The 12,968-nt window shown below is 40.7% G+C and overlaps 2 protein-coding genes across 8 annotated transcripts in view; both read left to right on the forward strand.

Moving 5' to 3' along the window:
• The window catches only part of LOC138332853 (ceramide glucosyltransferase-like), a 57,803-nt gene that overhangs the window by 21,870 nt on the left and 22,965 nt on the right, over positions 1-12,968 (forward strand). For 5 of the 7 annotated variants that reach the window (XM_069280808.1, XM_069280813.1, XM_069280809.1 and 2 more), the window contains exon 2: positions 4,780-4,885. The gene's annotated coding sequence lies outside the window, so the exon portion shown is untranslated. The other 2 variants (XM_069280814.1, XM_069280810.1) reach the window with 2 other exon arrangements.
• LOC138334010 (uncharacterized) lies at positions 9,973-10,803 on the forward strand. Its single transcript, XM_069282732.1, has one exon. It carries the CDS (start codon positions 9,973-9,975, stop codon positions 10,801-10,803), a length of 831 nt encoding a protein of 276 aa, XP_069138833.1.

Below are 12,968 nucleotides of genomic sequence, written 5' to 3' on the forward strand. Positions count from 1 at the left end.
ATTTAACTGTATGAGCCATTCGACTGTATGATCCATTAAAATGTATGATCCATTCGACTGAATGTGTGTGTGAGTGTTTGTCAGATGATCTGTTATTAAGGTTTAATATATAAAGCTTACTTTACATTAGTATGTAGATTTTATTTGACTATGCATATTTAAAGCTAAGTATACAATTGTAAGTGTAGATCCATTGGACTGTATACAACTTCACATTTGTGAGTATAGATCCATTGGACTCTATGTGTGTGTCAGATGATGCGTTTATTAAGGAATATGTATTGATCACTATAGAGCTAGGTTTGGATGTAGATTAATTACAGGTACATACACTTTGATGTTGTGTCAGGTAAAAAAACAGGGCCAATACCTACCTATACATACCTATATATATATATATTTATATAGAAGTCACAGCGCCAATACCTACCTATATGTATATATATTTATAGAAGTCACAACGCCAATACCTTCCTATACATACCTATATGTACCTATATTTATATAGAAGTCACAGCTCCAATACCTACCTATATGTATATATATTTATAGAAGTCACAACGCCAATACCTTCCTATACATACCTATATATATATATATAGAAGTCACAGCGCCAATACCTACCTATACATACCTATATATATATATATAGAAGTCACAGCGCCAATACCTACCTATACATACCTATATATATATATATAGAAGTCACAGCGCCAATACCTACCTATACATACCTATATATATATATATATATATATAGAAGTCACAACGCCAATACCTTCCTATACATACCTATATATATATATATAGAAGTCACAGCGCCAATACCTTCCTATACATACCTATATATATATATAGAAGTCACAGCACCAATACCTACCTATACATACCTATATAGACATCACAGTTCTAATGTATTATAGATACCAGCAGGTCTTACTGAAAATACAAACACTATTGAAGGATAGTTCACACAAACTTGAATTCCTTCAAATGGAATACATAAAAGACAATTCCTTTTCCAATACTTTTATTAATTTAGGAACTGTGTTGATTTTTTTTTCCAATTTGAATAGGAGTATTACTGTTGGTTCACTAGAGTGTGAAGAGGAGAGGAGGTTATGATCTAGAATTGTTGGATACTAGAGTGTGAAGAGGAGAGGAGGTTATGATCTAGAATTGTTGGATACTAGAGTGTGAAGAGGAGAGGAGGTTATGATCTAGAATTGTTGGATACTAGAGTGTGAAGAGGAGAGGAGGTTATGATCTAGAATTGTTGGATACTAGAGTGTGAAGAGGAGAGGAGGTTATGATCTAGAATTGTTGGATACTAGAGTGTGAAGAGGAGAGGAGGTTATGATCTAGAATTGTTGGATACTAGAGTGTGAAGAGGAGAGGAGGTTATGATCTAGAATTGTTGGATACTAGAGTGTGAAGAGGAGAGGAGGTTATGATCTAGAATTGTTGGATACTAGAGTGTGAAGAGGAGAGGAGGTTATGATCTAGAATTGTTGGATACTAGAGTGTGAAGAGGAGAGGAGGTTATGATCTAGAATTGTTGGATACTAGAGTGTGAAGAGGAGAGGAGGTTATGATCTAGAATTGTTGGATACTAGAGTGTGAAGAGGAGAGGAGGTTATGATCTAGAATTGTTGGATACTAGAGTGTGAAGAGGAGAGGAGGTTTATGATCTAGAATTGTTGGATACTAGAGTGTGAAGAGGAGAGGAGGTTATGATCTAGAATTGTTGGATACTAGAGTGTGAAGAGGAGAGGAGGTTATGATCTAGAATTGTTGGATACTAGAGTGTGAAGAGGAGAGGAGGTTATGATCTAGAATTGTTGGATACTAGAGTGTGAAGAGGAGAGGAGGTTATGATCTAGAATTGTTGGATACTAGAGTGTGAAGAGGAGAGGAGGTTATGATCTAGAATTGTTGGATACTAGAGTGTGAAGAGGAGAGGAGGTTATGATCTAGAATTGTTGGATACTAGAGTGTGAAGAGGAGAGGAGGTTATGATCTAGAATTGTTGGATACTAGAGTGTGAAGAGGAGAGGAGGTTATGATCTAGAATTGTTGGATACTCCTCTTGAAATTCCTGGTCTGTTGGTTTTTTTTCTCTGAACTCGGTACAAATTTTAATCTCAAAGTTGTACAGAATTTTGTTGTCAGTAATTAATTTGCTATTTTTCATCTGCATCACCTTTTTGTTTTCCAGATTGCCAAATTTGACATAGTGAGCATACTTGATCCCATCTTTCCTCTTATTTGATTATTCCTTTTTTCCGACCCTGCTGATCACATCACATGTGTGTTTTACAGATGACAAGCAGATATCTGACATACCAAGATTTCACTTGGATCCAGTGTGATCTAAACATTAATGGGTCTGTCAACACGCTGTCACTTTCTCTTACTTTAAACAGCAACTTGACAACTTGCTCACGACATCTGAGCTAATGTACATACATACAATGTACCTAAATCTGGATTTGACCGAGATTTTAACATTAAGATGCTGTTGTGTTGAAGGTGTCATTCAGTAATTGAAAGCCTGTACTAATGGAGTGTTGTTGTGTATTGTGAGCTGATCACAGGTACAAACATTAGAAACACAAAGTGATTTTACACCTGTGTAGTTGATGTGACGACAGGTGTGTTTGTGGTATGTAGGAGGGTCACCGGTGTACATGTGATACTGAACATGTGCTACATATGTGTAGATTTGTGTCCGGGAGGGTAAGACCGGCTTGTTCATGAGGAAGGCATGCATACCTGTATTCAGATGTCAGGTAAATATTTATATACTGGGGCTGTAGGGTCCATGTAATGGGGATGCTGACTGGGAGGGTCATAATCACATGATTGACAACTGATCATGATGAGAGAACACAAAGTTATAGATGTGTGATTTATGTGTTTAATCATACTTATGTAAGATGTTTTTGTCATGAAAACTTGCAACTGCAAGGTGGTGGAGACGTCTGGGGATGATATTTCTGTTACATTTGTAAGAGCTGCCAGTAGCATGTATCACCTTACAATCAATGAAGACTTGGTGTATGTAAGGATCTGCTCTGTGTATGGATTGTATTTTACCCTCCCTGCTGAGATATGTTGGCCGCGACCCCTGTCCTATATTTTGAGCTTTCTATTTATAATAGCTGAGATACTTGTCTTATTTGATTTACATGTAAGTTTTGTCCTCACTTTATTTACTTAGCAATTTGAAAGTTGAGAATTTAGATCTATTGATGATATCATTAAATAAATTAAATATAGCTTCCTTATTACTAGATTAATTAACTATTAGTTTTATCAGTAAAACAAACTAACCAAGATTTAATTGAAACAGTTAGGTAAATGGAGGGGTTTTAGGTTTTACACATTCTTTTATCTCACATGTTTGAAGTGTTTTTCTGTGATTTTGGTTTTATAAGTATAACCTCCTATTAACAACCAGGGTCATTTAAAGACATGCCAGGTTTGTTGGTGGAGGAAAGCCAGAGTACTCCAAGAAAAACCACAGATGAGTTGTCAGTATCTGGCAACTGCCCCATATGAGATTCGCATTTGCAACCCAGAGGTGGAGGGCATGTTGTAATATGTCCAAACATCTGAACCACTTTGCCACCATGGCCCTGGTTTTTTTTGGTGAAACAAAGTAAAACTAAACTGGACCTATGAGATTTATAAATGTGTGTAGTTAATTTGTTCTACATGAAAGTGAGGTTGTCGAACAGAAGTAGATATTTCAGTTCAGACATGACAATGCATAAACAATTTGACTTTTATATACATGTAGAGTACAGCGTCTATGGAGATCAGGTCATGTTTAAAAACTATGTAAGCATATATTGGCTTATTGGTGAATGTTCTAAATAAAGAACTCTTCATCACATTCTGGTCATCCTTCCATTCAGAGGGAGTTAATTGTCCTGCTAAAGTCCTAACAAAGGGACCTTACCTAATCCCCTTTTAGTCTGTATGTTAAGCTTGCCTTATTTCTCTATCGTAGTCCATAGGGAAAAATTATCATTTTATCATAATGTCAGTAAAATCATAGATATGATGTTTCATTATCATGTTGGTAAAATCAGGAGTGAAAAAATGTTCATGTAAAATTAGAATATGTATATCAGATCAAACTAAAATCAGAAAGAATCTTGCGTCATGTGTGTAAAATCAGACAAGGATGATTCAGCATGATGAGGACCAGATGTTTTTGGTATCAAGTCAGTAGGTACCTATCACTATCAGTATTGATCTGTGGTCTGACTGGTGATGAAATATTTTTGAAGTTTGGAATTAATTCTTGGTTTGTAACTGATATTGCTATAGTCTGTCTTTATCAAGTTTAAAAGTGAAAACTAGGGTCACTTGTACTTTTAGTCAAGTCATGTCAAGCAATCTTTATTTAGAGTCGGTACATGTGATACAACATATCAACACAAGCCATTAAGGCTTTTACAACTGACTAATAAAGGGCACTGAAAAATCAAATTATAATTGAACACTAGATTGTAACATCTTTGAGGAATGCTCCTTGATTGTGAGACTAAATATATTGACCAGGGATCTGATTGGAGTAGCTGTTATACCAGCTGCCTACCACACATCTGTGTGCTTATCTGTTTATAATTACACTGATTGAATAGAACTTTTCCTGTATATATACATTTACTCATGTTGATAGCACTTATATATTTTTTTTCAAGTGCAGGAATGTACAGAGAAAAGGTAGAAAAGCTTGACATATTGTGTTGTTTCTGTTTCCAGATGAGATACAAGATGGAGGTGATGTTTGCTTAAAGAACTGTCCTGTCCCCTGTGAAAAGGTTTTATATTTTAAGTCAGCTGTAACCGAATTTGACCACATTTTAAGGTAAGTGTCACAGATATTATTACTGCCATCCCCCCCCCCCCCCCCGACAACCCCCCACCCCCACCCCCCTCCATCCCCCACCCCTCTGAAACACTCATTTGACTAGGCTGAAGAGATGGATGAGGAGGACTTTGAGAGTAGTATCTCCCCTAGTGATAACGTGCCATCCTCATTCCCAGGTAAAATCTATTGTTTTACCCTTATGTACATGGTATAGAATTCATTATCTACTTCATTTGATTGGTGTTGTAATGAGCTGAGCATTATCAATCAGTCTTTGGCTTACTCACAGAATGTTTAGTCCTGATGACTTGCACAGTTTTTGTGGCATACAAAGATGTTTATAAAAGTAAAATAGTTACACTATGATCTCTATAGCTTGTTAGGTATGAAGTGACCAGATATATACCAGTATGAATTCTGAGAAAAGGAAGGAATGTGTTTCATGTCGTGAATCATCCATTTACTGGTCCAGGAAATCAAGGCTTTGTCAACAACTTATATATCAACATGTAATAACAGGAAATGATCTGGTAGGTCTGTCGTAATCTAAACTCGGTATCAGATGGTTTATGCTGCAGATATCGTTGATAGGTGTTTTGATACCTCCACCACCATTCCTCATTTCCTGGTACTATAGTCAGAAGACAAGAAGAAATGGACTGAAGTGGTCACAACCTCTGTGTCCATACTGGTCAGTTTTCCAGTCTGTGCTGATGATAGATATAGATGTATGTACAGTCAAACCTGTGTATAAAGACAACCCAAGGGACAGAAATAAAATGTGTTTATATCTAAGTGGTCTTCATACACAGGGCTAATAGTGTTAAAATGGACAATGTGGCACCCTAAAAAGTGGTCTTATAAGCAGATGGTCTTTATACAGAGGTGGTCTTATTAAGCATATGGTCTTTATACAGAGGTGGTTTTATTAAGCAGATGGTCTTTATACAGAGGTGGTTTTATTAAGCAGGTGGTCTTTATACAGAGGTAGTCACTGAGGCAGGTTTTACAGTTGACAAGCTTTTCTGAGTAACATTTCCAGTCCCTCATACGTACAGATATGTTATAGTAAATATAAGGCAGCATGTTGTAGACAGCTGTCGTACCTGATATAAAATAGTTTGATTTTACATACAGATTTCTGTACACAGCTACATAATTCCTGACTATGACACATCGTCTGGAGGATGTGATAGAAGCTACAGAAATCAATTTTGTGATGTATATGTCAGCGTTTTAATAGTAAATCTTATAGCTTATTCCAACAAGTTTGAGTCAAGTTTTCTGAATATACATAATATATTCTTTATAAATGTATTGGGTATTAGCTATATATATATAGTATAAAAGGTGACTTTATTTACATTTTTCCTGTTGTAAGCCTCAGGTTTATTTGTGAAATAACATGAATGGATCTGTGTGTGTTTTTTTGTGTTTCTATTTTGTGTGGGCTATTTCATGATTGCATTACAGTGTAAATAATTTGTTTGTTGGGGTAATATTTCAGTTTGTACTATTTCAGCCAAAATAAACACAGAGATTTTAGCCAACTTGTAAAGCATTACTTACTAGGTTTTTATAACCATGAACACAACACCTCTTGTAAGGTGTAATTTACATGTTTTTGATGGGATGAACAAAATAGCTAGTTTTTTTTCGTTAACATGATCACAAACTTGACCCTTAAATACAGTGGGATGGTGACAGTGTGTACACTAACTTCCTATCCACTTCCTTACAGGTTGTTTTATGTCGGTCTGACCCTCCGCCATCCTAAACCTTGTTTTATGTCGGTCTGACCCTCCGCCATCCTAAACCTTGTTTTATGTCGGTCTGACCCTCCGCCATCCTAAACCTTGTTTTATGTCGGTCTGACCCTCCGCCATCCTAAACCTTGTTTTATGTCGGTCTGACCCTCCGCCATCCTAAACCTTGTTTTATGTCGGTCTGACCCTCCGCCATCCTAAACCTTGTTTTATGTCGGTCTGACCCTCCGCCATCCTAAACCTTGTTTTATGTCGGTCTGACCCTCCGCCATCCTAAACCTTGTTTTATGTCGGTCTGACCCTCTGCCTTCCTAAACCTTGTTTTATGTCGGTCTGACCCTCCGCCATCCTAAACCTTGTTTTATGTCGGTCTGACCCTCCGCCATCCTAAACCTTGTTTTATGTCGGTCTGATCCTCCGCCATCCTAAACCTTGTTTTATGTCGGTCTGACCCTCCGCCATCCTAAACCATGTTTTAAGTCGGTCTGACCCTCCGCCATCCTAAACCTTGTTTTATGTCGGTCTGACCCTCCACCTTCCTAAACCTTGTTTTATGTCGGTCTGACCCTCCGCCATCCTAAACCTTGTTTTATGTCGGTCTGACCCTCCGCCATCCTAAACCTTGTTTTATGTCGGTCTGACCCTCCGCCATCCTAAACCTTGTTTTATGTCGGTCTGACCCTCCGCCATCCTAAACCTTGTTTTATGTCGGTCTGACCCTCCGCCATCCTAAACCTTGTTTTATGTCGGTCTGACCCTCTGCCTTCCTAAACCTTGTTTTATGTCGGTCTGACCCTCCGCCATCCTAAACCTTGTTTTATGTCGGTCTGACCCTCCGCCATCCTAAACCTTGTTTTATGTCGGTCTGACCCTCCGCCTTCCTAAACCTTGTTTTATGTCGGTCTGACCCTCCGCCATCCTAAACCTTGTTTTATGTCGGTCTGACCCTCCGCCATCCTAAACCTTGTTTTATGTCGGTCTGACCCTCCGCCATCCTAAACCTTGTTTTATGTCGGTCTGACCCTCCGCCATCCTAAACCTTGTTTTATGTCGGTCTGACCCTCCGCCATCCTAAACCTTGTTTTATGTCGGTCTGACCCCCCGCCATCCTAAACCTTGTTTTATGTTGGTCTGACCCTCCGCCATCCTAAACCTTGTTTTATGTCGGTCTGACCCTCCGCCATCCTAAACCTTGTTTTATGTCGGTCTGACCCTCCGCCATCCTAAACCTTGTTTTATGTCGGTCTGACCCTTCGCCATCCTAAACCTTGTTTTATGTCGGTTCTAACCCTCCGCCTTCCTAAACCTTGTTTTATGTCGGTCTGACCCTCCGCCATCCTAAACCTTGTTTTATGTCGGTCTGACCCTCCGCCTTCCTAAACCTTGTTTTATGTCGATCTGACCCTCCGCCATCCTAAACCTTGTTTTATGTCGGTCTGACCCTCCGCCTTCCTAAACCTTGTTTTATGTCGGTCTGACCCTCCGCCATCCTAAACCTTGTTTTATGTCGGTCTGACCCTCCGCCATCCTAAACCTTGTTTTATGTCAGTCTGACCCTCCGCCTTCCTAAACCTTGTTTTATGTCGGTCTGACCCTTCGCCATCCTAAACCTTGTTTTATGTCGGTCTGACCCTCCGCCATCCTAAACCTTCTTTTATGTCGGTCTGACCCTCCGCCTTCCTAAACCTTGTTTTATGTCGGTCTGACCCTCCGCCATCCAAAACCTTGTTGTATGTCGTCTGACCCTCCGCCATCCTAAACCTTGTTTTATGTCGGTCTGACCCTCCGCCTTCCTAAACCTTGTTTTATGTCGGTCTGACCCTCCGCCTTCCTAAACCTTGTTTTATGTCGGTCTGACCCTCCGCCATCCTAAACCTTCTTTTATGTCGGTCTGACCCTCCGCCTTCCTAAACCTTGTTTTATGTCGGTCTGACCCTCCGCCATCCTAAACCTTGTTTTATGTCGGTCTGACCCTCCGCCATCCTAAACCTTGTTTTATGTCGGTCTGACCCTCCGCCATCCTAAACCTTGTTTTATGTCGGTCTGACCCTCCGCCATCCTAAACCTTGTTTTATGTCGGTCTGACCCTCCGCCATCCTAAACCTTGTTTTATGTCGGTCTGACCCTCCGCCTTCCTAAACCTTGTTTTATGTCGGTCTGACCCTCCGCCTTCCTAAACCTTGTTTTATGTCGGTCTGACCCTCCGCCATCCTAAACCTTGTTTTATGTCGGTCTGACCCTCCGCCATCCTAAACCTTGTTTTATGTTGGTCTGACCCTCCGCCATCCTAAACCTTGTTTTACGTCGGTCTGACCCTTCGCCATCCTAAACCTTGTTTTATGTCGGTCTGACCCTCCGCCATCCTAAACCTTGTTTTATGTCGGTCTGACCCTCCGCCATCCTAAACCTTGTTTTATGTTGGTCTGACCCTCCGCCATCCTAAACCTTGTTTTATGTCGGTCTGACCCTCCGCCTTCCTAAACCTTGTTTTATGTCGGCCTGACCCTCCGCCATCCTAAACCTTGTTTTATGTCGGTCTGACCCTCCGCCATCCTAAACCTTGTTTTATGTCGGTCTGACCCTCCGCCATCCTAAACCTTGTTTTATGTCGGTCTGACCCCCCGCCATCCTAAACCTTGTTTTATGTCGGTCTGACCCTCCGCCATCCTAAACCTTGTTTTATGTCGGTCTGACCCTCCGCCTTCCTAAACCTTACCAACTGGACTTGTGTAACTTGGTACTGTTTAATATGTATCTGCTGGCTTTAAGGGGTTACAAGTTGTGACTGGTAGATAAATCACAATCACGATTTCTGTTCAAATTGAATGTCAAGTCCTATATTTAGGTAGGTATTGTACTGATGACAGTGTAATAGGAGTGTAAATAAGTTAGGGTGTGACCACTGGGTTAATGTGGTGTAGTTGTATAATACATGAAATATTATACCTGTCAATGATGTGAGTTGAGGCTCCATGTACTGCATAACTTATTAACAATTGTGTTTGTATGGTGGGTGATGAAAGCCAGAGTTCCTTAAGAATAACCTCTGACCTAAGCCTATTGATGAATATTTTGGGATGTAAGATATAAGTACACTGTTATTTGTCAATGGTGAGTGTTTGAGGTATATTGATTGAAATCCTACTAACACCAAGGGTCATTCAGGGACAAGACAGATTTTGTTGGGGTAGGTCAGTTCCTTAGGAAAAACCAGTTCAACAACCTCTATGACTGACCTCTATTGGCCGACCCCTATGGCCTATTGCCTGACCTCTATGACCTATAGCTCGACTTCTATAACCTTATGGCCTGACCTTTATGGCCTATGGTCTGACCTCTATGGCCTATAGTCCAACCTCTATGACCTATGGCCTGACCTCTATGATCTATGGTCTGACCTCTATGATCTATGACCTGACCTCTATGACCTATGGCCTGACCTCTATGATCTATGGCCTGACTGCTATGGCCTTTGGCCTGACCTCTATGATCTATGGTCTGACCTCTATGATCTATGGCCTGACCTCTATGATCTATGGCCTGACCTCTATGATCTATGGCCTGACCTCTATGATCTATGGCCTGATGGCTATGGCCTATGGCCTGACCTCTATGATCTATGGTCTGACCTCTATGATCTATGGCCTGACCTCTATGATCTATGGTCTGACCTCTATGATCTATGGCCTGACCTCTATGATCTATGGCCTGACCTCTATGACCTATGGCCTGACCTCTTTGATCTATGGTCTGACCTCTATGATCTATGGCCTGACCTCTATGATCTATGGTCTGACCTCTATGATCTATGGTCTGACCTCTATGATCTATGGTCTGACCTCTATGATCTATGGCCTGACCTCTATGATCTATGGCCTGACCTCTATGATCTATGGCCTGACCTCTATGATCTATGGTCTGACCTCTATGATCTATGGCCTGACCTCTATGATCTATGGCCTGACCTCTATGATCTATGGCCTGACCTCTATGATCTATGGCCTGACCTCTATGACCTATGGCCTGACCTCTATGATCTATGGTCTGACCTCTATGATCTATGGTCTGACCTCTATGATCTATGGCCTGACCTCTATGACCTATGGCCTGACCTCTATGATCTATGGCCTGACCTCTATGACCTCCTAACCGCTATGGCCTATAGCTAGTATATAACACCTTCCCCATATGTTAATTAAACTTTGACCCAGAGGTAATGATAGAATGTTTTAGGCATATAGACCTCTATAGCCAGTACATAGCAGCTTCCCTGAACTTTGACCTAGTGGCCAAGGGCATTGATAGAATATCAGACACTTTAATTAGTATTCTTCAGCTGCCACTCCTATGTGTGGTGATCAAGATACAGACAACTATAAATGAATGTGTTATAGAAATGTACGCAGCCAGAAGGTGCAGCTGTTCAATATGTAATTAATGCTCTCTCGACTTATTTGTCCAATCTCAATGTTGTTGATCCAATCTAAATGTTGTTGAGGAAATTATAATTGATGTTTGAAATGTAGCAATGTCAGTATGATGTTAAATGTAAAAAGAAAATTAAGAATTTTATTGTCTATGCTCTTTGATTAAGATGAATGAAGTTGTTACTTAATTTGTGGTATCTGTTAAGTGTGTAGAAGCCCTGGGTGGCCCGTTTATCTTATATAAAGGTTATAGATAATGTACACTAGAACATTTACAGGATATAAACAAGGCTTAAGGAAACTCAAGTACTTTATTCTCAAGTATGAGTGTAAACAATATAGACAGGATTGGAAATCATTTTAGAGTAGATAAAGAGTAGTTAGGCTAGCTTTGTGTCAGACTGGTAAGGGAGCAAAATCTGTCACAGTGTAGACTCAGCTAAGGGAGCAAAATCTGTCACAGTGTAGACTCAGCTAAGGGAGCAAAATCTGTCACAGTGTAGACTCAGCTAAGGGAGCAAAATCTGTCACAGTGTAGACTCAGCTAAGGGAGCAAAATCTGTCACAGTGTAGACTCAGCTAAGGGAGCAAAATCTGTCACAGTGTAGACTCAGCTAAGGGAGCAAAATCTGTCACAGTGTAGACTCAGCTAAGGGAGCAAAATCTGTCACAGTGTACACTCAGCTAAGGGAGCAAAATCTGTCACAGTGTAGACTCAGCTAAGGGAGCAAAATCTGTCACAGTGTAGACTCAGCTAAGGGAGCAAAATCTGTCACAGTGTAGACTCAGCTAAGGGAGCACAATCTGTCACAGTGTAGACTCAGCTAAGGGAGCAAAATCTGTCACAGTGTAGACTCAGCTAAGGGAGCAAAATCTGTCACAGTGTACACTCAGCTAAGGGAGCAAAATCTGTCACAGTGTAGACTCAGCTAAGGGAGCAAAATCTGTCACAGTGTAGACTCAGCTAAGGGAGCAAAATCTGTCACAGTGTAGACTCAGCTAAGGGAGCAAAATCGTTCACAGTGTAGACTCAGCTAAGGGAGCAAAATCTGTCACAGTGTAGACTCAGCTAAGGGAGCAAAATCTGTCACAGTGTAGACTCAGCTAAGGGAGCAAAATCTGTCACAGTGTAGACTCAGCTAAGGGAGCAAAATCTGTCACAGTGTAGACTCAGCTAAGGGAGCAAAATCTGTCACAGTGTAGACTCAGCTAAGGGAGCAAAATCTGTCACAGTGTAGACTCAGCTAAGGGAGCAAAATCGTTCACAGTGTAGACTCAGCTAAGGGAGCAAAATCTGTCACAGTGTAGAATCAGCTAAGGGAGCAAAATCTGTCACAGTGTAGACTCAGCTAAGGGAGCAAAATCTGTCACAGTGTACACTCAGCTAAGGGAGCAAAATCTGTCACAGTGTACACTCAGCTAAGGGAGCAAAATCTGTCACAGTGTAGACTCAGCTAAGGGAGCAAAATCTGTCACAGTGTACACTCAGCTAAAGTAGCAAAATCTGTCATAGTGTACACTCAACTAAGGGAGCAAAATCTGTCACAGTGTAGACTCAGCTAAGGGAGCAAAATCTGTCACAGTGTAGACTCAGCTAAGGGAGCAAAATCTGTCACAGTGTAGACTCAGCTAAGGGAGCAAAATCTGTCACAGTGTAGACTCAGCTAAGGGAGCAAAATCTGTCACAGTGTAGACTCAGCTAAGGGAGCAAAATCTGTCACAGTGTAGACTCAGCTAAGGGAGCAAAATCTGTCACAGTGTAGACTCAGCTAAGGGAGCAAAATCTGTCACAGTGTAGACTCAGCTAAGGGAGCAAAATCTGACACAGTGTAGACTCAGCTAAGGGAGCAAAATCTGTCACAGTGTAGACTCAGCTAAGGGAGCAAA

The sequence above is a fragment of the Argopecten irradians genome, chromosome 10, assembly GCF_041381155.1.
Source record: "Argopecten irradians isolate NY chromosome 10, Ai_NY, whole genome shotgun sequence".
NCBI lineage: Eukaryota > Metazoa > Mollusca > Bivalvia > Pectinida > Pectinidae > Argopecten > Argopecten irradians.

Bases quoted from the DNA above. Each gene is read 5' to 3' on its own strand.
- LOC138334010 (XM_069282732.1), top strand. From the start codon at position 9,973: ATGGCCTATGGTCTGACCTCTATGGCCTATAGTCCAACCTCTATGACC.